A 26,849-nucleotide genomic window follows, 5' to 3' on the forward strand; every position below is an offset into this window, starting at 1 on the left:
GGAGAAGTTTTTGATCATCAGGGTGGGGGACAGTTTCTTTTTGACCAACTATGAATTGACACGTCATTAGATTAAAAATATTTCTATATTCTCCAGTTTTCCACAAGTATTACTTTGTTTTAGGCTTTGAGTCAATCAACCACGAAAATGGAAAAGTTGCGATATCTGACACTGCTTAGGAATTTAAATAAACTCTCAAAAATGTTTATGAAGAGACTGTGTGTTCTGGAAAGTTTGTGCCTGGATGTTAGAGTATAAATTACCTCCTTGTTATTTCACTATAAAACTCACACCAAGTAACTTAATTTGTCATAAATTCTGCATTATTATTTTCCTTAATTGATACATTGTTTTATTATTATTACGTGGTGTCTTAGTTTTTCCTACGAAGTGATTCCTCTCCAGACATAGACTATCTTTGGCTCGGCAGGTCATGTGACGTTGCCCACGCGCTCCATGAAACGTCATTACGCACGGATCTACCAACTAGTGTAAAATGAATTTCAGGCAGAGTGAAAGTCGACAGTATGAACACAACCTCAGATTAACTTCGTAAAAGTGACTGATTCGAGTTCAGGTGAGTAACAAGCAAATTTAAAACACTGTTTTGTTCCCGTACAAGCAGCAGCAAACTGTCACGTTACAATACTTAAGTTTAGCTAAAGTTTCAACCGGTGTCCACGTTGACAACTTGTTTACAATGGTGCTCATTCATCTCCACGCTAAGTTAGCGTTGGCAGCTTCTGGCCTGACCCAGCTCCTCAAACTGGACACGTTAATGAAATTAATGTCATTTAAAAGCTATTGTGAATATTACAATTTAGCAGTGTCGTAGTTTAATTTTTTATATGTTTCCTCAGTTCACAAAGTGACGCTACTCTGCTTCCCAGTATTGACTGGCAGCATTTAAACAGCCCGTAGACATGAGCAATAATCTCATTAACGCCACTACACATGCCTCCTCATGGAAAACGGAGCAAGTTAACGTTACTGTAATCCTATTAACGTTATAATTTTGAGAAAGCCTCAAATACTATAAATAAGTCGGCGGAATCCTTTGTAGGAGTATCATGGTGATATAAAGAGACTATTAAATCGCTATTACACGCCACACATATTGTTAGTAGGGATCACAATAAGCATTTTTGGCAATTTTTGCACGATAAGAGACGTCTTCTTAGCTATGATCAGTTGGGTTGAAAGGTGAAAGTTTTGTTTGCAACTTACATTATATAAGCAATTGATTTCCAATTCATCCATGAGCCCAGCTTTAACCTACACTTCTATAGATGTTTGACTTCCTAAAATGACCAAATGCAAGTTCATTAAAAATACCACACAGCATGATCAATTAAAATTAAAGGTAGTCTATAATAAATTCACTATAAGTAAATATCCAGTCACTAAGTAGCTCAAGCCTGTTATATAATGATCATAGATGATCAAAGCTACACACTGGGATTAATGTACATAACACAGTTTGGTAGATATCAGCACTGGTAATAATCAGTAGTGGCCCTTTCTGTCTAAGGGCCACTAAATGTGTAAGCTGAACTGTATGAATTAGAAGAAGTGTCCTATCTGTAGTGTGACATAGCACAAAGAGGAAGAAATATTTCTTGGCCTCAGCAAAATGTCAGAAATATGCAGTCAGGCCCACAGGAACTGACCCGACATTTGATAGCGCTTCACCCTCACCCTCCACCTCTCTCCACACTGCTTCTCAAGTGTTGTTCGTGGTCATTACGATAGCCAGGGGAACATTTTACAATATGCATAAGAACTAATGAGTTGGGATCGCCCCAGTAGATCACCTGGTAGAGCGAGTACCAGACTGAGTCTTTGCTGCAGAGGCCCGGTTCAAATCTGGCCCAGGCTCTTTGTTGCATATCAATCCTATCTCTCTCTCCCCTCATTTTCCTGTCTCTCTCACCACTTCACTATCATAACAAAGGCAAAAAATGTGGTGGTTTCAAACCACAGTTTGGTTCATAATTAATTTTTTCTGTTTTGTTCATTTTAGGGAGGGATAACCAAACTGCAGTCTCAGTTTCAGAATCCTTACTCCCCCAGAATATACATAGATATCATTTTTTGTTAAAGTGCCATATATTGGGCACGCAGCAATAAGTCGTTGTTTGAGATAATTTTGGTTTGACAACTTACATAAACAAAACTATTTTCCACAACAGGGGCTCGATCATGACTCATGGCAGTGACTGCTGTACAGCAGCAGAAGATGGAGCAGAGAGTGACCAGCAGCAGCCTCTCATTCTGGAAAGAGTGGAGAAAGAGAAGGGAAAATCCTGTCGAACCGCTGCGTTGCGTCGGTTGAAGAAACACTGCTCGTGCACCCCAAAGAAGGCTAAATCCAAGATACTGGGCTTTTTCCCAATTCTGAAATGGCTGCCACGCTACAAGCTCAGGGACTGGATTCTGGGCGATGCCATGTCAGGACTAATTGTTGGAATCCTTTTGGTCCCACAGTCTATAGCTTACTCCTTATTGGCCAGTCAGGACCCTATATATGGTCTCTACACTTCTTTCTTCTCCTCCATCATCTACGCCCTCTTAGGCACTTCCAGACACATCTCAGTGGGGATTTTTGGGGTGCTCTGTCTGCTTGTGGGCCAGGTTGTGGACAGGGAGTTGGCTTTGGCAGGATACCTAACAGAGAGCAGCATCACCAGTAGTAACAACAGTGCCATCCTGCTGGCTGGCCCGGGGAATGGCAGCGTTGAGGTGGGATGTGACAGAAGCTGCTATGCGATCACAGTGGGAGCCACAGTTACCTTTACCGCTGGGGTTTACCAGGTAAGTGAGCAGGGGCGGGTTTATGGCCTTGACAAACTGAAATGATCACATGCTAATGTGAGTAAATGCTTCTGTTGTTCTCCATGGACAAATCTGTTATCAGTGTATGGTATCAAGGCAGCTCAGTTACAGTTCGTGACAGTGGTAAACTAAGAAATAACAAATATCTCAAGTGTAAATGTATGTATTACGTTATAGTTTGATAAATTGTTGACTTAGATTTACTTCCTCCATAATTTAGAACCTGCTTATTTACTCCTGCTTAACTTTCTCTCAGGTGCTCATGGGCATTTTCCAGGTAGGCTTCGTCTCCGTCTACCTCTCTGACTCCCTTCTCAGTGGCTTCGCTACAGGAGCCTCCCTGACCATCCTCACTTCCCAGTTCAAGTACCTTCTGGGTCTGAAGATCCCCAGGCCCCAGGGTTGGTTCACTCTATTCAAGACCTGGTACAGCCTCCTCACCAACCTGGGGAACACAAACATTTGTGACCTGGTGACCAGTTTGGTGTGTTTGCTTGTACTGATACCTACCAAGGAGCTCAATGATCGCTTCAAAGCCAAGCTAAAGGTAAAGACAAACTGCAGATTAGTTTATTTTAGTAGTGTTAAAAATATAAATACAGCTTCAATCATCTGTAAATACTGCCTTTTTTTAGTCACCAAAATTACAAGCAACCAATCACAAAAAGCATAAAGGTCAGGGACCTGTTCTGTTGCAAAATATATATGTATTGTACTGTGTATAGTTGGTCATAGTAAGTTTACCATTTTCTCCATTATTTTATGGTCTATTTTTGACCCCTGTAATACTGTAGTTAAGTAAATCGCCAACTATTGATTGACCTGTGCTGGCTGTATCGCTAATGTTGGCATGCTAATGGTAGCAGGTCAAAGCATAGTTGAGCATAGAGTTGAGGTTGAGGCAAAAGTGCAGGTAAAACTGACAAAGCACAAACAAAGCTGTGGGGTGTTGAGCTAAGCCTGACGACCCGAGTTCGAGATGTCCTAAAAATGCCACCATATACTAGAAAAACCTTTTCAATTTATTAAACAATTGCCTTTTCCACCAACATCAGGGCCAAACTTTATTTTATTTTATTCTGCTAACTGTAAGGATGTTAGATTAACAAAATGGCTCTTGATTTCTATAATGTCTGACAATTCTGTATTATGTGTATAATGAGAATTACCACTCTTGGGTCCACTACTGTGATCATAAATGTTTTGTCTTGTGTGCTGATTTTTCTTCTTTTCCTTTCAGGCCCCAATTCCTTTTGAACTCTTTGTGGTGATAATTGCGACACTGGCTTCTCACTTTGGCCACTTCAACACAGAGTATGGGTCCAGTGTGGCCGGCGACATCCCCACAGGCTTCCTCCCTCCCCAGTTGCCCTTATGGTCTCTGATTCCCAACGTGGCTGTTGACGCCTTCTCCATCGCCATCGTGGGATTCGCCATCACCGTGTCACTGTCAGAAATGTTCGCCAAGAAGCACGGCTACACAGTGGACGCCAACCAGGAGATGTACGCCATCGGCTTCTGCAACATCCTGCCATCGTTTTTCCGCTGCTTCTCCACCAGTGCTGCTCTGACAAAGACCCTCGTCAAGGAGTCAACAGGGTGCCAAACTCAAGTGTCAGGGCTGGTCAGCGCCCTCATCCTGCTGCTGGTGCTTCTAGTTATCGCACCGCTCTTCTATTCCCTTCAGAAGTAAGCATACCAAAATCTTAACAAGTAATCAATTTAAGGGTCTTCCTAATTTTCTAATCAGTAGGTAATTAATTCTGATTGCCTGAATGACATCATGCATGTTCTTATCATTAACATTTTTACTTGTTAATGTTACAGTTGCACATTTAACAGTCCTGTCTGTCTAGTCTGAGAAAAAATAAACCCTGCATTTCTTAGACCTGTGAAACATCCATCACCAGCAACATGCAACTGAGACCCAGTCAAAGTTTTGGAGCTAACATCAATTTGTGTGTCCACGTTGATAAAGTTTAAAAAAAAAAAAAAGATATATATAATATAATATATAATTTGGGGGTTGAGCTTTATCAAATTAGAAAACATTTTTTTTTTTTCTGCTTCAGATGAGTTCAAATAAGTTTCATATATTCCAATGTTCCTGTTTGTACTAGGAATTACTAGGAATTTGTTCTAATTTATAGGAGTACTTAAACATTTGCTTGCAGTTCCTATCTTTTTCTCTTTTTTTTTCAAGGGTAAACTTAAACAAACACTGATAACCTGTGGTTATAGTTCAGGGTTAATGCTGACTCTGCTGGTTCTCTCTCTGCAGCGGCTGCCTGTTCAAATATCTTAAGGCAACAACACTTCAGCAAAGATACACATCACTGAAAAAAGCTTTAATTCCTATTCTAATATTACAAGACATGATTATGGGATAACGAGGAGGAAAGAGCAGAAACAGAAATTAATAAAACAAATGAGTTAATTGCCATTTTTAAAGATGAATGGGATTTCACACACACACACTGGGAAATGTGTCGAGTCTTGGGTGAGCATTGATCACTGTCTGTTTATTGTGACTGAGGCTGACGATTGGTAATGATTTGTTTCTATGCTGGTGTGACACCCACGTACACATCTACAGACGCTCACTGCTTCACTGATCATATGGAATGTCTTCATCAATAATGTCATACATCTGCTGAGGACAGATAGTTTTTTCTTTGTTCTTCACTTTTACTACCCCCCCACCCCCACCCCTAGTCCCTCTCTCTTTATTTGTATAGCCTGTGGGTCTCTTCAGCTGATTCTGTCTCGACCTTTGCCCCTCAGTCTTTATGCTTTCAAAAAATCTAAGATAAAAAAACTGAATGGCAAACGATTAAAGTCTCAGTTACACACCAGAAAATTTAAAAATCTGTATGAAATGAGGACTCAAGTTTTTTAAGCAACTTAAAACAGCCTACACTCATCAGGGCACTGATTGCTTTATTCCTTGAACACAACTAAAGTGACTCTCTTAACCTTTGCCCTTTCCTTCTTCTGCCCAGGTGTGTACTTGCCGTCATCATCGTGGTCAACCTCCGTGGTGCTCTACGAAAGTTCACCGACATTCCCCGCATGTGGCGTGCCAATCGGGGCGATACCTCCATCTGGCTGATCACCATGCTGACCTCGTCGCTGGTCAACACGGAGCTGGGTCTCCTCGTGGGGGTTTTGGTGTCAGCCTTCTGCGTACTAGGCCGAACCCAGCAAGTCCAGGTCCTGGAGCTGGGCCGGGCTGCAACCAAGGAGCATTACGAGGACCTGTCATCTTACCGCGGCCTTCAGACGCATCCAGGAGTGGCTGTTTTCAGATACGAGGCTCCGATCTATTACGCCAACCAGAGCTTGTTCAAAAGATCCCTCTACAAGCGCGTAGGGCTCGACCCTGTGAAGGAGAAAACACGACACTTAAAGTTCAAGAAGAAGAAGAGCAAACAGCAGAAAGAGGTTGCAAAAGATCCAAATATGAAGTCAGAGGGGAAGAATGCCTGTGAAGATGAGGATGTTGAAGCTACTGCGACTGTAAACTTGATGCTTGACGAGAAATCTCGTAGCTTGCACAGCATAGTGATAGACTGCAGTGCCATCTTGTTTCTAGATACCGCTGGAGTGAATGCTCTGAAAGAAGTCCGCAAAGATTATGGAGAACTTGGGGTCAAGGTTGTCCTGGCCCAGTGTAATACCTCACTACTGGACACTCTGGAAAGAGGGGGATACTACCCCGACACAAAAGGAGGTGATGGAGGGGAGAACAGCATTGTATTCTTTACCATCGCAGACGCCGTCCGCTACGTCCAAAGCCTCTCTGCTCCTAATGGAGACTGTGACACCAAATGCTAAGGAGATAATCTATCTGTCCAAATATCTATGTTTACATATATGCAGTGTACAACTCACATGATGACAAAATTCATTGTTGCCTATGTGCCTTATAATGCTACAGTGGTAGCAGCAGTTACAAAGAAGAGATGCAGGACAGTTACACAAAGGAAGAACTTCAGTAGACAATTCTTTATTTAATACTGCTTCACCATGTTAAACGCTAAAAGATTAAAGTCCTCCTTATAGAAATTTTTTGCACAGTCATCCAGAAATACACCATACACAGGGTTATTTAGAGCCATCTTGATTAGGAATAATGAAAATTTTTTATTCCACTATTAATGTTCCTACAATATTCACACGCAGAGAGGCAACAAATTTATCTAGTTAAGGACTATAGTTTACTGAAATTAAATATTCTTTCATGCAGTCCTAAATTGTGGAGTTCACATAATAATATGTGCTGTAGGGTGGGGTGTGTGCTTTGAGGGGAATTCATTTAAGATTCAGTTTAGTTTGAAGCGTCATGATTAATCATTTGAAAGGTCTTGCTGTTAAAATCAATATATGCAATCTTTCTATCGCAGTAATCACAGGTGAAAAATTCCATATTATCTTTAAAATATTTATTTTATAAGAATTAGCCAGACTGTACCTGAACATGAATGTACCTATAATGCAGTTTTCTCTCATAGGAGCAATAATGAAGGGAAAAGTTTGGGTTTTTTCCAGTGAGAAAGCCTTGGTCATGTTTACAAAGCTTTTAAGCAATAAATTATCAGCGATGGGAGACAGACAAACACATTTCTGTTACTTTGCATTTTGCAGCCTTCATATATTTAAAACTGCAGTTTCTTGACAGATGCCTATTCAGTGCCTATACTGTACAAATGTTTTCATACCAGGTCATTTCACATATAAATGCCAGTCACCTTTCTACTGTTGTAACTGTAAAACCTAAGTGTTTTCTTTTTCTTCCAGAGCGCAATTAGTTCCTGATCCACAATCTTATTACCAAAAGATTTATCTGTTATATCATAAATAACCCTGTGGGCCAGGACTGATTGTGTCACTTTGATCTACTGCTTTACGTTTGTTCCATGTTTGCTGAGGGTGACACCATTACTGACGTAGCTTTAGCCTGTGTTATTGTAGCTTGGTAAATACACAGTTGTCAGCCGGGTGATGAATGGGGTCAGAGTTTGAAAAACTTCTGTAATGAACGCGGTGTGAGATTTAAGGCAAAACAAAAACAGCCTTTTTGAGTTTGTTCTGTTGAACTTAATCTTGAGTTGTGCTTGTCAGACCTCGTGATCATTTTCTTTGTGTGGAAGAGAATGTCAAATCAAACTAACAAGCTAGTCTATAACATGATTGCACCTTTGATTTGCCAAACATACCTCTAAAGTGAAGTTTTATTTAAATAATTGGGTCCATTCCTGCCAGAAAGGTCAGGGTTGGATACATGACAATGTGCAAGAGCTAAAGGTGTGACTGCAAAATTAGTTAAACAATGTTCCAAACATTACAGCGGAAAGGACAGGATGTTCTCGACAGTCAGTGTACGCCTGAAAAAACAGCAGGTCGTTCTAGAGATGGACCTCTGCAGGACAGTTACTGCCACAGAGGACTGAATCAGGTCATCTAAGGCAAGAGCAATCCAGATTTGTTACACACAGTCCTCACTAAAGCCTTTTATGAAAACAGAAAGAAGGGAAACTGATGCATGTTGGAGATGAACTCAGACGATACTACTGTGTTGTCTGGATTTGTATTTGTAGCTTTACTTGTTTCTTAAACCAAACTTAGTGCATTAAACTACCTACTAACATTATTTACATAGCACTTGTAAAAAGTTACAAAGTTGATATTAATTCAGTTATTTTATAAAGTAGTGACATGTTACATTCAGGAGTGAAATAAAAAAATGTGTAGCCTTCTGCAGTATATAGCAGTTTATTTTTATTTACCAAAGATGTAACTGCACAAAAGCTGTCTACATGAAGTTTTGGGGTTACAGTAACTTTCATCTGCTTTTTATCCTGAAGCTAAACTGAATGTAAAAGTTTAATCCAGATTCAGGTCTGTTTTTCTTTACTTATGTCATATCTATATATGTTTATGACACTGCGGCTGTACAATTTTCTCCAAGGTTCACTTTCTTATACCCTATAATTAAAAATATTATATTGTAATATATTTACATATATTAAAAGATATGCAATATATGTTAGTGTTTTTTTCTTCACTGTTCAGATATATTTTTTACATTTAGAATTTAGAGCGTTTACTAAAGAAAATGTAAACAGCACACAGTAAAAACGTATTTCTGTACATGGTATATCCAGGTATTCTTGCTTGAACAGCTACTGTATATTTTGATTCTGTGGGTGAGTATCAAAGCCCCATTGTTAGTCCAAAAGCACCAGGTCTACACATGCAGCTATGTGTATTTACAGAACACCTACAAACTTTTGTGCAGGAATGTTGTTGTGTGGAACAGAAATGTTAGAACTTGCACGTCTTTATATTCTTTTGTTTTACAACCCTTAAACCCCGCCCTTTTTAAACAACTGCCTTTACAATCCGGCTGAATAGACTCACTGAACCGGAGCTCAGGGAAACTGCCACAGCCCATCCTACTACAATATGTCACGTTCATGTTTTGATAAGATGTTCTCATTGTTTCCTCATTTCATCATCTCCTGTAGTCATCTCAAACTGTGGCATTTTAGTGCTCTGATACTTTTCTGACCCATCTCCTCTTGGCTGTTTCCCAATCAAAATAAATCAGTTGCTAGGTTTAATCAATACAAGTAAAATAGTGGCTTATATTATGTACTACTGAACAAACTAGTGCAGCTTGGATGTTTCTTTGTTTTGTATTTATGATTTAAATTAAAAGACAACTGTGATATGAGGGGGCATCTGAGATGTTTTCTTTAATTGACTCATTTGATCAACCTAATGAGACTGTGTGTTTGCTTTATTCAGATGTGTTTGTTAATATACAAGAAATGTTCAGGGCTGTTTGGTTATTACACAGCAGTTGGCAATGATGTATTTTTAAGACTTCTAGACAAACTAAAAACTGTTTGGGGTTTGCAAGATATGATTCTTTTTTTTCATGGCTGCTTTAGGAATAAGATTGTAAAGAGCATTTAAAAACACTGTATATTAGTTCCTAAAGTTCATCATGTAGTTCTTCTAAATATCCCTTTAGTAGAAGTGTAGAGTGAAGGATTGAAAATTTTCCATATTATGTTTTGTTTTCTAAGGTTCAGCATCAGTTTGGAATATATTATAATATTGTATTTTGCTATAAAGGAAGACACAGGACTTAATGACTTGTGTCATTGCTTTTGAATTAATAAAACACTTTGACATAGATTATGTCAGTGTCTCTTTCCTCAGGGAAGGACTTCATCAAATAGTCCTTATTAAACACTGTGGGCTCAGCAAACAGAAACACTGCCTCAACTATTCATTTACTCTTGACCTCTTCTGTGTTAAAGCTGCTTATCTTCCTCTTTTATTTTTCCTAATATTGAGAAAATCTTTATTAAATAACCTTTGTTTACCTTATTACACTATTGAATCCATAACCTGTACCTCAGTTCCGCATTAATAAATTGGAATATATATTCGAAAGTCCACACTCACCCTGTTTTGGGGTTGTTTGATTATTTGATCATTTATCATTGTCTTTTATTTTATTAGTTTTCTATATACAAGCACTTTATATTCAAAACAATGAAGCATTGTGGTGCTACAGAAATGCTCCAGCCTACAAATCATCAGTAAGAGAAAATGCTTGTTTTGTACAAGACCCAGTAAAAATGACATCATCATTTTTATATGTTTTTCAGTGAAAATAAAATTCAAAAATTACCACTGTGAAACCACGTCTCATATTTAAATTGCAATATCTGCCAAATTAATCGCAATATGATTTTCTTTGCATATCATTCAGCGCTATTCATTACTTCATATATTGGTGGATTTAGTACATACACTGATATAAAATGATTAGAATTACATAATATTAGATATTTCAAAGGGAAAACTACAAACATTAATGTTATGCACCTGTGTAAGCATCAGCAGGTTGTCTTCCCTGAAACACAGCGCCCTGACTAACCTCCTTACATGAGCTATAATAAACCTACAGACTTAATTTAGAGCGCGCCGTACTCTCCTTGCTTCTCATTAAAACTACCTGGATGACAAATTACAAAGAGCAATAGAATCACAGATTCCAGATAAAAGTCAACACAGGTTTCAAGGTGATTGAGAATCCTTGAGGATTCGGTCGATAGTTGATTCTGGGTCTCTGAAATTCCAAACAAGACATTATCAAGATAAAATAACCAAGACTGCTCTATCCTGAGGAGCAACGATACCAATGTCAACTGTCTGTTCTGGCTCTAATGACATGAACTTACTCCTGAGAACTGCAATATCCAGAGGGATTTATTTAAACTGTCCTTTTTATACCGTTCCCCCTCCTCTTCTTATAGCTCCTTTCCCTGATGATAATAGACTGACGTGTCATTTTAACACACTGCAGTTTATTTAACAATGATGGGAGCTCCTATAGAGACGGACCTTCCAGCCAACAAACCAAATCAGACATCATTGGGTGAAGCCACACCAGTGCAATTTGCAGCTCGTTTCTATGTCTTCAAGTAACTCACTTTAAGCTTTCAACTTTAGCTTCAAGGTGAACAAGATGCTTAAAATACCCTTCCTGTGTCACATAGCAAGGAAAGAGTGGAGTTTAAAAAATATACTCACACTTTTATTTGAATTTAACTCTGAGCTAATGCACTTGCACTACAGTAGAGCAAAGACGAACTTAAAAAATGATAATTTACTTTATGTATTGAAGTATTGAATATGTCACCTGAATTAGGTTCTCATCACAAAGGAAAAGCTTCTGAAACCGCACCACTTGCATCACGAGGCAAAGGAGAAACTCTGATGTGCATTACAGCGGCTTCAGTGGTGAATTCAGACCCCTCGCACTTTACTCATTTTCACACTTCACACATTTTACTTACGAGTCAATAAATTTAAATGTAAATGGATAAAAAATAACATTTTTTGCCCAATACTCCAACGGAATAATCACTTAAGTGTGCAAAAAGTGACTGATCACATTGGCTAAAGTAGTAATACTACAACTTTACTTCTTCTTCTGCAATAATTTCAAAACTCATTTAAACTGTACATTTTACCCTTTTATTCTTTCTTTGACTCTGTCACTTTGCCCAGACGACAGTGCTCCCTGCCTGGCGAAAGAAAATACAAAATATTGATGAGCGTTTGGGGATGAATGAGGATCCTTAGATGTCCTGTCTGTTCTCTGATGCTTTAATCAATGGCCAGTGTGGCTTTTTGTCAACGTGTGGAGGAGGTGAGAGTTTAGTGATTAGAAGTCGGCTCTGTCTCTGTCTCTATCTCCTGCTCTCATCTTCTTTCTCCCTTCCATGCACTTTCCCCTTGGCTTCGGCACTTACACACACAATTAAATACTGAGTGTTTAGGACATCTTGCAGAAATGACAGATGCTCAGTTTAGTGCTCGTTATCTTATGTGTGCTGAGTGTTAATGTGTTTCCAACTGTCCACATGATCAATAGATTTTTATTGTATCATGAAGAGCTGCTTCAGTAGTGAGATCTCCAAAGTCAGAAAGGAAGGTTTGAAATTCTCTGCTAATAACAAAGTAAGCAAATGTAATACAGCAACTTTAAATGCACTTTTCAAATCAGCAACATGATTTAACAAAAGTGTTGAAAGGAAACAAAATTATATAATAAATATAACATTAATAAATATTTCAGAAAAGATTTAATTTCTTTCTTTCCATATAACATGACTGTATGTGTATATAATCTCATTGGTTTAGGTTGGTGTTGGAATATTCTATGCAGTTCAAGGCAGTGACTTTATTTTACCACCAGGTGGCAGCATTAACCAGGAAACTGAAGAAGAAAGAATAAAGCTTGGGGAATGTGGGGGAGAATAAAGTAACTGAGTTACTTCTATTTGAGACAGCCTTTATACCTTTAAACTGCCTTTAGCTCTGATCCCTTGTTACAATTTATTTATACATATTATAGTATTACATATGTATTTATACAATTTATTTTACAATATATTTATTTATATTATTTAAACATATTTTAAACCAACTTGTACAACCCCTTGCTACAATTGGTTTCAACAGAAAATGTAAAATATGGTGTAGTTCAAAAATAAAATTGGACTTACCAGGGACAGAGACTGTAAAATGCAGTGCAGAATTCAGGAAAACCATATCAGTCAGTCCTGCTTTGTTTCCAAGCTCAGGTCCAGTTCAGTTCAGTTCAGTTCCGTTCAGTTCAGTTCAAGTCCCATCCTTGTCCAAAGGGGTTGATACTGAAAACAGAACAAATCAAGTTTTATTTAAGACCAGACATCAATAGAGGGAGATCAATTTATTTGGAGATGATTTATGGTTCTTGGGATGAAATGAAGTACTCAATAAATTATGTTTTATTCAGGAAAACTGCAGAACTTGTGGAGTCACCTCTCTGAACTCCAGCTGACTGTCCTCTATGCGCATGCAGCCGGCAAACTTAATCAGGTAAGAGGACAGACTGAGAGGTGAGGAGACCTGGTTGTCTGCAGAGAGGTGAGGAAAGCAAAGGTGATTACAGTCTCTTTCACGGCTTGTTGCCTCTCACAAATTACATTTACTGGGGAATGGCACCTGTGTTGATTGGTATGTGATGTAAAAACCCCCGTAACGGATGAATGGAGCACATTTACAGTCCATCTCACTTCCAGTCTGCATATTTTCTATTATCGACAATTCCCAAGATCACTTTCTTAATCGAGGATGGAAAAAAACTTCAGCTTCACTGAAAACAGAGATGAGTACGAGTCTTTCCTGCTTTAGAGGTGATGCTGAAATTATTCTAAGGTGATCCAAACTTTGTCCTATTCTTCTATTTTTCTTATTTTCATTGAATTGAATTGAAGCAGGTGTCTAAACAACTACAGGACAGCAGCATGTGTCCCTGCTCTCTCTGTCTTTCTATTTAATATTTGTTATTTTGCAATGTGGACGAAAACGTCTGTCTCATAAATGCCATGACTTCATAGTGCCCCCATTTCTTTGTTTGCTTTTCCAAAGACAAAGACAGACAGACGGAGAGGGAGGGAGGACGCAGGACAGAAAAGCTCATGGATAAAGCCCTTGTCATCCAGAAGAATATTGTTTAAAGTTGTCAAAATCCCAATGTTCTGTGAAGGGACATTTCTATATTTCACTGAGGTTTTGACAGAGGAAGCCAACAGACGTTTTATGTTTGCTGTCAAAAGCAGTTTTATCACCACTTTCTCACATCAGCTCGAATTTCTTTCTTACTCACATCAAATTTTTTTTTCTCAGCTGACATATCTACAATGTCTATATCTCTAGACAGGAAGGTCTAAGAAGGAGCTGCGTTCAGTGAAATAATGATAAATGAAAAGGTAGATAAACCACTCTTTTTCATATAATTTACTTTACATCACTAACAGCATGATAGCAGATGAAGTTTGAGTTGTACACATAGTTTTCTGATACAAAAATAATAACATTGCTCGGGTGAAATCAAAAGGGGAAAATAATGGAAATTGCAGTTTAGATGTTCTCATATAACAATTGATGTCAGACAGTATAAGAAAAGCCGTCGGTCACAGAGGTGCTTTTAAAACTTTGCTATATATATATATATATATATATATATATATATATATATATAAAAAAATAATAAATGCAGTTTCAGCCACCTGAGTACACCGGAGGTAAATAAAATTTTGTTTATGCAGCTCATAGTCTCATGCCCGGTCAGAAACGGTCCCTTTAATCCAGACTGCACTGTTTTCACAGAGACTGCTTCTTCGGTAAAAAAGTACTTCCAGTGCTCACAGGAAGGTTTCTGAATTATCCAGAGTAACGACAACACTGTTTCTGCAAAGACACATTAATGTTGGATGTTTCTGAAGTGGCAGCTCAGCGCTGTGAGCTCTGCAAACACAATGCCATTCACCTCCATTGTACTGGGGTGGTGGCAAAAATCTCAGAAGTGGAGATTTGACAAATGTGACAAACATGTGACAAACATGAAAAGATGAAGAGTGGGCAAACACTGTCAAACTAAAACAACCTGCACTAATTTGCTTTAGTCAAATGCACCTGCTGGTTTGATTAATCTGCTCAGTAGTTTGAGAGATGTTTTTATATATATATATATTATATGGCTACCAACAACTCAGGGCACCGCTGTCAATGACATCACAATGTTGCAAAGTCATCTGCCTCTATACTGACCATATAATCCTCCATAATGACATTTTGACATTTTTGATTATTCCTATCATTCTTGTACATACACACATATTGAATCCCAAATTGGATGCCTTTTTGCCCTGATTTTTATTCATTAGGTAGCACTCTGCCATTTCTTTTATGTGAATACCTCAACTCAGTATGATGTATAATTAATAAGTTATAGTGATGAACAAGTTTCGGACTCAAAAAACTTTCTTTTTGCTGTGGTCACTCTCAAAAGCTCCAAGCAAAATAAAAAATAAGAGGGCCATTACCACAGTATTGCAGCAATGAAAAAGGTGGAGGGGAGTGGAAGGACTTTTTTTAATCAATAATTTATGATACTGACCATAATCTAACCTAAAATGCAATATTCCTCACTTAACTGTTACATTTTTTTCAGTATTTAATTTCCCCACACTACTGAGTGATGGTACAACCACAAAATAATAAATGACTGACTGTGTCTGTGCCTGAACATCCCTCTGATCTCTTGAAGTGCAGACAAAACTTGACCACTACTTATGCTGTGAGCCATCGTTAGTAAAAACAATCTCTGACCAATTAACACAATAAACCAAGAAGTGTACATTCTGCACTATATTAATTCTGAGCCATGACTGGACTCACTAAAGTGGCCAACAGGGAGCTGGAAGGGACAGATGGTGTGGAGGAGGTCAAGGGTAGCAAAACACACACACTTACTTTTTCATGCATGATGACCCCTCTGAGCTACCCACCACGATGCCAAACACTCTGCTTCATCCACTGACTGAAAATTAATGGATCATTGAATCAGCTAGGGATCACACATGGTATCAGTGGACCACCAGAGGCTGTGACCACATATCAGCCACAGAATGACTGTCAGAAGGGCAGCGTGAGCTGGCTCGACTCTCTGTAGATGCCTGTGGGATGACGTCGAGAGACAGTAAGACTAAGAGCGCTCAACTCCAATCACTTCAGGATCAGCAGCCAGAGAACGTGATGTGTTAGTTCATTAAAATAACACCTCTGCAGGTATCCATGGAGATGTGACTAATTTGGCCCTATTTTAAAAAACAAAGTCATGAAAGTACGTGATAGTGACGCCCACATTTGTTCTTCTGGGAGTGAAGCATCAAACACCACTGCGTGTTCCACAGCTTTATTGTCACTGCGGTCTTCGAGGCTACACATAGTCCTCTTAAATATCTATTTATTTTATTCAGATCAATAAATTCAAATCACGATCAAGGTCAGCTCGATCCACCCGTTACTCCCTCCACCTTCTGCTTTTGCCAGAAACTCAGGGAGTTTACAGTCGCCGCTGAGGTGAAATCACTTCTATCACTGCAATGATGGACGGACAGAGGAGGCTATGATGTCACTTATTTTATTCATCAGTACTTAATTTCTTGATTAAAGATCAGTCTGTCAATAAAACTAAGAGATCAATATTAATCTATTATCAGCATAAGGAGCATAGAAAATGTTTGCAGGGGCCATATAGCTATAGCTGATTAGCTTCGTATATGTAGGCTGCAAGTTTAAGTCAACAACAGCATCGATCAAAAGAGACAGAAACTTTATCAAAACTTAGAAGAAAAAAGGAAAGAAGGATGGTAGCTTATATGTATTACACTTATGTCTCAGAACATACATGGAAATTATTTATTAATATCAAAATGCTTAATGCAGTGTAGCTGTTGTAGTCCATCCATGCTCTGCCTGTTCAACTACACGGGCGGTGCGCACTTGGACAAAACAATGTCTTCATCTCCTCACGAGGTTCACTGGCATCCAGCACTAATGTCTGTTTAATGAACAAAGACTCCTCATAAATGCCCGAGCGCTCTCCACCAATCAAAGAGATGGGTGATGCGAGACACAGAAGAACTCAAATCTCCTCTTTTTCCAAATTCAGCCTGTTCTTTATTGAATCCCTGTTTTCATTTCCAAGAGAAAAAGCTTTGTGTTAGGGAGTTTTTATGATGGATTCCATTATGCCCTCTGTGTTTTGATGGTTTAACCTTAATGAGATTATCGATGCTAATGGAATCTGCAGCACGACATTTACTTTAATTACAGCTGACACTTAATGTGTCTGTTTCTTCTCTACTTCTGTCTTTTGTCGAAGTTGTAGTACTGTAATATAAAGATGATGTTTTTTTTATTTAATTTTCCTGCCTGAGATCTACCCAGCAGCTTAATAGATATTTTATTGTTATTAATAGCAGCTTTGGAAGAAACCCCTGCTAGGTGACTACCCACTCTGACAGATTGAGTCAACTGCAATTTCAATGCACAATTTAAAAAGGCATCTGAGCTTTTCCCGGCTCATCTCTGATAAAAGAGTGTGTTGATCTGCAGCGATCTTTGAGCAGGGGAAACTGTCAGAAAGAGAGAGAAACACACACAGACACGTAGGAAGAAAGAAACTGAATGAAAGATGAAGATGCTCACCAGCTCAGAGAACAATTCATCCCTCTGGATTTATGAATATATTCTACCTACTTCTCCACAAGCACCAATAATGCTGCTCTCAGGTCAGTAGAACAGCCAACATAACCAAAACAGAAATTACAATTAAACAACTAAAATGTCTGCCCATTACAACATGCATAAAAACATAATATGCACTGACATTTCAGGCTGGGCACTTGTTGAAGTGCTGAATGTCAAACACCAACCACCCACAGGTAACAACAATAAATTATAATATTCTAAATCATCACAATTGAAGGGCAGACGTAGTTCGAGACATACATATCACCATAGCAAAACTGAGTTGTTGTTTTGGCCAGGACACTCTCAAAACAGAGATTTAGGTTCAGATACAGAAGATACAAACATTATTTCCTGAGAAACTGACGCAAATGTTGAAAAATCTCGCAATATCAAGGAAAGTGGAAATTCCTGGATCTGTCCCTTTGCACCTAAGCACCAAATTGTAATGGGTTTGTCTCTGGCCCATGTCCCATCCCTCCACAAACGTTTATGCAAACTGGTTTAGTTCTTTTTCCATAATCCTGCTGAAAAATAAACAAACAGACGAACATGGGTGAAAACAACCTCCTCGAGACAGCTCCTCTCATTACCTCCTCTTCACTTTAGGTGAAGACAGAAAGTGAATCACTGCTGTGAAAGTGTGTTTGTGGCTTGATGAAAAAAACTACAAACAAGGCAATGATACAGAAGAAAGGGGGAGTGTTCGAGCCTGAGCAGCTTGAGAACCAGTAGTGATGAAAAGGGATGAAGAGGAATGGTGAGCTGTTTTATTAAACACAAAAACTCTGTTCAAATATAAAAATACATAATGGTGTGTTTTCCATCTGTGACCAAGCGTGAATGTGTAAAAGCACGAGCTGAAGGCAGTCAGGAGTTTCAATTTATAATCCGCCCAATTTATGGACATGTATTTGCTAAATTTGCCAGCAACAGAAATCAATGTTTTCACAAATGGTTTCATTTCTTACACTTACATTAAAACTGCTGCTTCTGCTATTCCTAAACTGCACTACTGAAAAGACGTTTTGATTGAAAACAAATAATAATTCAGAGAGCAAAGTCATAAGAATGAGAAAAGCAGTAAATGGAAGAGGACAGTCAAGTTAAAGCATCAAGTCCCTTCATATTTTACCAGCAGCTAAGTGAACTGACTCTTTATTTAAGTGTCTCTCTGTCTCTCCCGTGCCTTGGGCCTTGTGCTTTTTCAGCTCGGCAGGAAAGTGTATTTATACGAGACTGCATTTCATATCAAAAAAGGAAAATTAGGTTGGGGAGCGGCACGGTTCCCAACTTTTGAGCAAATCACATATTTTCAGGTCAAAGTTGTGGAAGTTCCTTCAGTTTGGGCAGATTTTCAGTTATGGCGGACGCCTGGAGGGTGACTAAGTGTCTTGCTGTATTTTTTACTCCTATTTGGAAGTGTCAACCAATGACTGCCGGCTATCGTTATGTTAGAGCTGATGTATGACACCTGTTAAATTTAAAAATAAATTCAACATAAAACCTGACAGAGCTGATTCTGCAAGAATAAAAAAAAGAAAACTGAACATTTTTATGACAAAGAGCAGCTGTGGGACCTGTTCATCAGGAGCATGAGATTTTATGAAGCGTTTTGTTCGGCCATTGTCACAAATGACTTGAGCAGTTGGTGAGTTAAAGACCCTTCTGCCCAGGAGCATAACTTTAAATAATCTCTCAAGCACAGCACCAAATTGAGCCTTTCCACTTGGGATGTTAAAACACTCATCTGTCTAGACCAGGGGTCCCCAAACTTTTTCCTGTGAGGGCCACATAACTTTTCCCTTCTCTGATGGGGGGCCGGGTTCAGTTTGTAACAGAAAAAGTGTGACAATCGCAGGGGTGCCTAAACGTAAAAATTTATTGTTTTCCAGAAAGCCACACATAACCAAATAACCCTTTCCGGGTTCTTCACAGAAAAAAATGTCAGGAAATAAATAATAACACTATTAATGAAATAAATAATAATAGTTCAGGGGGCCGGGCCAAATGTGGGGGCGGGCCGTATCCGGCCCGCATCCGGCCCGCGGGCCTTAGTTTGGGGACCACTGGTCTAGACAAATGGAGTATTCATGCTATCAATCGATTCCTCCCTTAGTATCCTTAAACTGTATGATCCAGTCTGAGGAGGCCATTTTTGTTAATCACAGTTCTACAACACCTGAAATGTGATTTTTTGTGTTTTTACCTGTTACCAATGTTTTTGAATAAGTGGATGCCACTTTTCGCAAACTTTTCTGTAGTCCTTTAACATAGTTTTCTTTTCCAATTTATCAAGGCACTTGGCGTCATGTAAAACTGTACCATACAGCATTTTCAACTCGTACAAACATGCACCTGAATTTGCACTGCACCAAGCAACTCAACATTATCTTTCTGCTCACTTTATATGCAGTCACATCACCTCTGGAGTTCCCTCTGCTGTCAGACTGAACTCTCCACAGTGACTGAGATTAATAAATGTTGATTAAAATTAGTTTTACAGTTAAGTCACTGTCATGAATAATTTATTAAACATGAAATTAAGGCCGTTGACAGTTTTATACCTCTTGGTATTTCGTTCCACATTCTGGACAGGAGGTATTCTGGGTATTTGTAGTCCTTGAATGTACATGATTGCTCATTTTCTCAGCCGTTGAAAGGGCGATCTCACAGGAGCCCACTTGGGTTCTCAGACTATTGAAACAGAACTTAAGAGGGTGACAAGATCTCCCCAGAGCTGAATCACGACTGTAAAACATCAGTGAGCTTTACAGAGTAAAGAAATAAAGGCTCAGTTGGTTCAGATAAATCACTACTGAGTGAAAACTTGAGGGCATCAGAGAGTTTAGACTGAGACTCCATCCACTCCACCAGCCGCACAGTTGACAAAGAGATGGTATGAGGTTCATTAAACATAATTAATGACATACTGTGTTCCCAGTGAAGCCCTCTAATGTTATGTGTTCACATGACATTAAAGATTGCTGTTTAATGAATGGATTTCAAACAGCTGAAATGTCATTCTTCAAAGTTTTTTTTTTTTTTAAACCAATAGTTTCAGTTTCAGTAATTATTTTTCTTGACAATAACTTTCAAAAGGGCAAAAGCAAGTACTACATGCTCCAGTTGCCCTATTGCTGCAAGCATTAATTTATGCAGGCGTGTTTGAGCAGCGCCACAAGGATGCAAGAGAAAAGACAAAATCTAAATTTAATCCGACCTACATAGATGTCTAAATTATAATAAAATTAACCAGATACCTGTATTCATTCATTCAGTAAACACAACAACTATTATGAGTCACTCTGGGGAACTTTCATGAAAGCAGACATGACCCAGCACACCAATCTAGAATCTGCAAGAGGGAGTAAATTAAGTACTTACCAGTGATGAGATGTATTCTGCAAATAGTGGCAATCACTGGCTGTCAGTCTGTTTCAGAGTGAGTCAGCCTCTTCAATAGAGCCGCAGCGTTGTTTTTACCCCAGGTCCACTTCAGATTCTTTCAACCTGGCCTCTCTGTTGTTCACCCTCCAAAACAATCCTAATGGAAATCAAAAGAATCCAAGTATGTTTACCCTCAAATGTACCGGCTTTAATACTCACTCTATAAAACAGACTATGTTTGTCATTTTGACCATCATGTCTCATCATTCTCTTTTAATTTCTGCAACAACACATTACATCAAAAAAGGCCACTTTATTCTAAAAATCCAGTTCTTTCACTGGCAAAATGATCTCTGACAGGATTATGTTCCCACACGGATCAAAAGAAATAAGACGTGAATTTGTATGATTAATTAAGTAGGACTTGAACAAAACTATTAATAAGATAATTGTTGTGTCAGTTTAATTATCTGAATCACACACAAACACCTTGTGAGGACAATGCAGAGATCATTTCCTGACACATCGCACATCATCATGTCACACCAAATATCACTGGGATTATTGAAACCAAGCAAATCACTTATATGGAGCTTTATTTCTCTCAGGACCTATCTTTATTAAACCATACTCTCAAGCACATTTAATTACTGCAGGGCCACTAACAGAGGCTAGGGCCGACAGTGGGAGACTGGGCAGCTCTAAAGAGTAATAACTTTTGATGAAAACACATTTATGCACAAAGAATCTCTGAGAATTGTTTATCTTGTAAAATCTATGGAAATAGCCATAAATGTCCAAGACAAATTGCACAGTTTATGTTTATATTGAATGTATGGCAGTTGTGCATTTAACATCTTTCAGCCAATTTAGCCTAAAGTAAAAGAACATCTTGAAAAAAACATGACGCCTCACGATCAAATAACATATTCTGTGAACAGAGTGAAAGAAAGTGAAAGAAAATCATTCCCAGGCAGGAAATAATTATGTGGCGAAGAGCAGTAGTTTGGCATTGAAATTGCACAGGGGAAAGGTAAAGCAGCAGAGGTTGGAGGATGGGGGTGGGGTGGCTTTAAATCAACTCTGAGTTATTGGGTTTCATATATAAATCATGGAGTCCAGATGCTTGATAAAAGTGAAGTTATTTTTAAATCATCTTGTGTCTTTTTCAACCAAGATCAAATCCATATTTTTTTTTTTTTATCTAAGATTTTCTTTTTTCCATGCGTTAAAAACACATAATTTACATTTCAGATTTTGTGCTTTTTTCAGGAGTCTTTTGAGACTGCGCCAGAATTAAACATTAATGTTGTTGTCCAGGTCTTGCTGGCAGCATTTGGAAAAAGATTAGACTATTTATCTCATGCTGCTTTCCACAGCTTGAGTAAGATTAGCTAATTTATATTCAGTTCCCCTATATAACATTTCAGTATTGTATCAGTATTCAGTATTCCATGCATATATGATGCAGTGATTGGGTTTTTTTCTTCAAACATGTGAAAGTATTGTGCATCATCATTACATATTCTGCACTCAAGATAAAGATAGATGCATAACACCTAGAGCCTCATTTTACTTCTCAAATTATATGTTTTCTTCATAAGCTAAGTCTCCACAAACACACACACACACGTACATAAAAACACAAGTAATGTCAGAAGTAGCACAAGTATAAAGCAGCAGCCAGGTATGCTATTTTATTTTTAAGCACTAAATTACCCAATGATATCCAAACTCCCTTACAAACACAAATGAACACACAAATATAAAGATGGACACTAAAACACAACTTTTGGACACACACCAACAATCAGGCACACAAACCTAGTGCAGCACATTCCTCTGCAAGAAGAGAGGCAGCAATGTTTTCTCCTGTCAACAGGAGTGACAAGACATCCGACTGTCAGGATGAAAACAATGACAGCTGCACTCGCAATTACCTGGAACATCAACAGGAACCCATTTACCAAGACATCCCAGTGGGATGTCCCATTATTCTACCTGTCAAGCTATATGCCACCGGGACTCCCCATTATTCACCATCAGGGGAAGTCAAGATGAAAGCAGTAAATTACATATACCATGAGTAGATGTGATATCATCTGACACACACATATGCACGACAGAGTGGTGTCAAGAAACGCTGCAAAGTGACTGTGATCTTCAACTGCGCATAACCTCTTCTGAAACCAAAAGAAATACTTTTCATTTCACTGAACAAAGAAGTTCAGAGGACACAATAAAAAATAAAATATCTATATAATCTATTCAATTTTGAAAAACTGGGAATGAGGGGCTTAGAAAAATGCTGATACATCACAATTCTATCTGCAAGTCCGGATCATGTAAACTCAGATAACAAAAAGATTTCTATTATTTTAAAAGAAGTCTACACTGACCACATTACAGTTCATGCTTCACTCATGTAAGTTCAACCCAAATCGTCTATTTAAGGCTCATTTATGCTTCTTTTATGTATGAAAACAGATGTGCACATAAACATTATAACCCTCACCGACCACATACTCCCACGAGTCCTTTACGTTGGGATGGACGTAAACAATGCATCCACTAGAGGTTGCCAGTTCACATCCAGTTCCTGTCTGATCTCTGTCCAGCTGTTCTGTAGTAGTTGTCTGTCCCTGTGCCCCGGCAAGGTAACATCATATTTACTCGTACAATCTTTCCTCAAAAAGCCATTTACCAGTTTTCTTCTTCGTTGTGTTTTGCTGGTCTAGCTTGAACTGTGGGCTACACTGCTCGACACTGCCCCCTCACGGTTTCCGGTGGTACTGCTGCGTTTGGTCCATATCCGAAAGCTTCCAGGATATGTGCAGAAATACGCACAAAATGATCGCAGAGTACAGAGGTATCTGGCATAGTAATGTTTTGGGCTATGAACTCTGTCAAAATCAGATTCAGTATCGCCTGAAGAGCAGTGCGGCTGCTGTTGTAAGAACAGAAAAGACGTAAAACCATGTCTAGAGAGAGCAGGACATTGGCAGCTCAGCAGCAGTGTCAGTTCACAGGTGTCTACGCAGGGTGTGTTCAGGCGTTGTACTGCTGTTTATGTCACTACAGATGAACTTGGCTGAAAAACCTCCTGGGCTGGGTATGATGAGTGCAGCTCATTGGTAAACACAGCTCACACGGATTATTATGTTTAGAAAACCCACTGCCAGAATCAGACATGATATCAGCCCAAACATGGCACAATTCAAAAGACATACAGCATCTGGAACAAAAATGCACATTATGCATGTCAGTTATCATTATCCTATATATTGCGTAATAGTGATTAGTGCATTCTGTTGCCTTGTTTGACAGCTTCTTTGATGTGTTCTGTGACCACATGGCCTCTTAACAGTCCTGATCTCAAACAGCTGCCTCTGGCCTCTCTACCCAATCAACTCTGCATGTCAAGCAGGTCTTGACAGACTGTAAACTAATATTGGTCGAGGTTCTACATCTGACATGTCACGACAGGAAAATAATCCCCTTATCTGACGCAATGATCCTCTGGAAAGACATAATTGTTGTGTAGTCAGATCTCTGAATCGCCACCCACATCTCAGATTTGTGATTCAAAGAGGTCTGGTGTCCTGTCCACTGACGGCTGTTTCCACTGGTTGGAAAAGCAGTGGGCCAATCATAACTTAGAGGGCAGGATGAAGAATGGGGACGTCATCTTCCAACATACCTCGCTACTTTACATTAGGTCCCATATTTTACACTTTTCCTGTGTTTTATTAGCTTTAGCAATAACAAGCAATTGGCTGACTGTTTTCTGAGTGATCGAATCAAAATATAGTGGATTTCAGGTAAACCAAATCCTGCAAGGTCGGATGGTCAGTACAGGTGGGCCATGTAGGGGGCCTGGCTGAGGACGATGACTGCTTTGCTACGACATCACAAAGTTACAGAAGTGAAATTAAATAAAATGCGGTCTGAATATCAGGCCGGTCTGACCCCAGAATTACACCACACTTCACTTAATCCAAATTTTAACTCAGACCCAAATCTTGTCTGTAAATAACCCTTTAACAGGATCTGTCAGACTGTCATCACTCTAAGTCCAACAGTCAAAACTCCCATCCTTTTCAAATGCTGGACTGACATATGAACTGAAGTCTGATCTCATCTAATAATCCTCCAACCAGCATGTAGCTGTCAGTGTCATGCACCAGTGGAGGCAGTGAGTCATGCACCTTAACTAAATCTCTGTATATTTGCTGTTTAAGGTGTGGGTTTAACACTACACAGACTCAGTATATATGTGCCTCTTGCCTTTTTTTCATCAGTGTGACCAACACTTCATAAGCTGACATTCTGTCCAGGAGTGTGTGTGCCTGTGTGTGTTTGATCAATGCCCCGCACGTCACACCTGAGCTCCTACTGCTGCTTCTCAGCATGGGAGAAGACAGGAGAAACAGAGGAGCTGATGAGTTGACTTCAATCTCTTTTTTGCCGACATGCTGCTCATCTTTCTGTCTACACACAAAGGGGGACACACAAGCACACACACTCACTTAAAAAATACCCCATACCACGCTATGAAATGGCAGATACAGAAGGGGTTAACTAAAGGAAAAGGAACTACAACTACTGCCTTGCGGTGGTATGCCTCCACCAACCAATCCAGTTGCAGTTTATTAGCGTGTGAATTCTTCAGTTATGGCCAGAAACATGTTTTGTGACTTTGTCCTTTGACCACCAAAATCTAATCAGTTCATCTTTGAGTCCAGCTGAATGTTTGTCCCAAATATGAAGAAATTCCCTCCAGGCGTTCCTGAGATTTTGCGTTCACATATTTTGTGAGGTCACAGTCACCTTGACCTTTGACCACCAAATTCTAATCAGTTCATCCTCACGTCTCCACAGCCGCCACCAAGGTGGAGGCTTATTTCTAACTTTCATTTATGCAGGTAAGATCAGCACCATTCATATGGTAAATTACTGCCAATATGTTTGGATTTTTATCAACAGCTAATTAAATGAGCAGAAACTACACACAAACAAATCCAACCAGTTATCAATCTGCCAGGAGGGATTTGAAAAATCAAAAGCACAGGTCTAGAGTAGAAAAAAAAAAATTCTAAGGACCAAATCCTGACTCATTTTTTAATCATGTTTTTCAGTTTTCTTTTTGGCAGACTCCCTGCAGGTCAGAATGCAAGAGGATGCTCTCTTACAATTTATAGTTAACACTCTCCAACAGAAATATGCCTCTTTCAACAGGATCTACCCAGACCTGCCAACCTTGGCGAAATATTTTCGCACGTTTCCACACCACTTCGCTTTGCACCCGATCATTTCTCTTCTCACCAATATATCATCTTTCTAGGTGACGTTATTTCTCCGACATAGTACTATGTAAAAGTCACGTTAACAATGTGCGACACACGGACAGTAGAGCTTAACGTTACTTCGCAAATTTAAATGTCTGGTTGCTAGCTTGCAAATTACGTAGCGTTAGGCTAACGTTATCAGCGTTAACTAGCTTAACAGGTTTGGCAGGTCTACGTTAAATTAAGTCAATTCACTATGTCAACTTTCCACATCCACCCCAGCACGTTTACCTGTAGAGAGGAGTTAAGGCAGGAGCTGTAACACCTGTTACTGTTGCTGTGGCTCGTCAGTGTGATGAAATTTGTCAGTTTTCCCCGCTTGAAGTTTGGGGGAGTGAACGCGGCGCTATGGTTGGTCGAACTCTTCTTCTTCTCTTGCGCAGCATACTGGACGCTGCTGCCCCGTGCTGTTAAACCTGAGTACTGCATGTGTACGGTTGAATTATGCGAAAATGCGTACCTGCAACGTAAAATGCGTACATGTTGACATGTCTGTCTAGCTGCTTGGTTTACATCTTCTTTCACAGTAAGGGACATTTATATTAAATAAGCCTGCTGAATGGTCACAAGTGAAAGTAGCTTCACCTTATTAAGACAGTTTAA

At 39.1% G+C, this 26,849-nt stretch overlaps 1 protein-coding gene and 1 long non-coding RNA gene across 2 annotated transcripts; one reads left to right on the top strand and one right to left on the bottom strand.

The window, feature by feature from the left end:
• The first annotated feature begins 474 nt into the window (after positions 1-474).
• slc26a2 (solute carrier family 26 member 2) lies at positions 475-10,042 on the top strand. The gene is made up of 5 exons (XM_056383417.1): positions 475-577; positions 2,193-2,814; positions 3,092-3,382; positions 4,076-4,524; positions 5,838-10,042. The coding sequence occupies exons 2-5, from the start codon at positions 2,203-2,205 to the stop codon at positions 6,670-6,672; spliced, it is 2,187 nt and encodes a 728-aa protein (XP_056239392.1). The 5' UTR covers positions 475-577; positions 2,193-2,202; the 3' UTR covers positions 6,673-10,042.
• On the bottom strand, positions 6,094-26,581 carry LOC130173878 (uncharacterized). Its single transcript, XR_008828514.1, has 5 exons — positions 26,478-26,581; positions 20,896-21,055; positions 13,231-13,325; positions 12,933-13,079; positions 6,094-6,217 (listed from the first exon to the last, which is right to left on the bottom strand). It is a non-coding gene; the product is annotated as an uncharacterized LOC130173878 (long non-coding RNA).
• Between the last annotated feature and the right edge of the window lie 268 nt (positions 26,582-26,849).

This window comes from Seriola aureovittata, chromosome 8 (genome assembly GCF_021018895.1).
Source record: "Seriola aureovittata isolate HTS-2021-v1 ecotype China chromosome 8, ASM2101889v1, whole genome shotgun sequence".
NCBI classification, from domain to species: domain Eukaryota; kingdom Metazoa; phylum Chordata; class Actinopteri; order Carangiformes; family Carangidae; genus Seriola; species Seriola aureovittata.

What these genes read in the sequence shown, in the direction of transcription:
- slc26a2 (XM_056383417.1), top strand. Translation starts at nt 2,203, where the DNA reads ATGACTCATGGCAGTGACTGCTGTACAGCAGCAGAAGATGGAGCAGAG. An exon ending in GCTTCAAAGCCAAGCTAAAG is followed by an intron (nt 3,383 to 4,075) that starts GTAAAGACAAAC and finishes TTTTCCTTTCAG; the next exon opens with GCCCCAATTCCTTTTGAACT. An exon ending in CTCTTCTATTCCCTTCAGAA is followed by an intron (nt 4,525 to 5,837) that starts GTAAGCATACCA and finishes TCTTCTGCCCAG; the next exon opens with GTGTGTACTTGCCGTCATCA.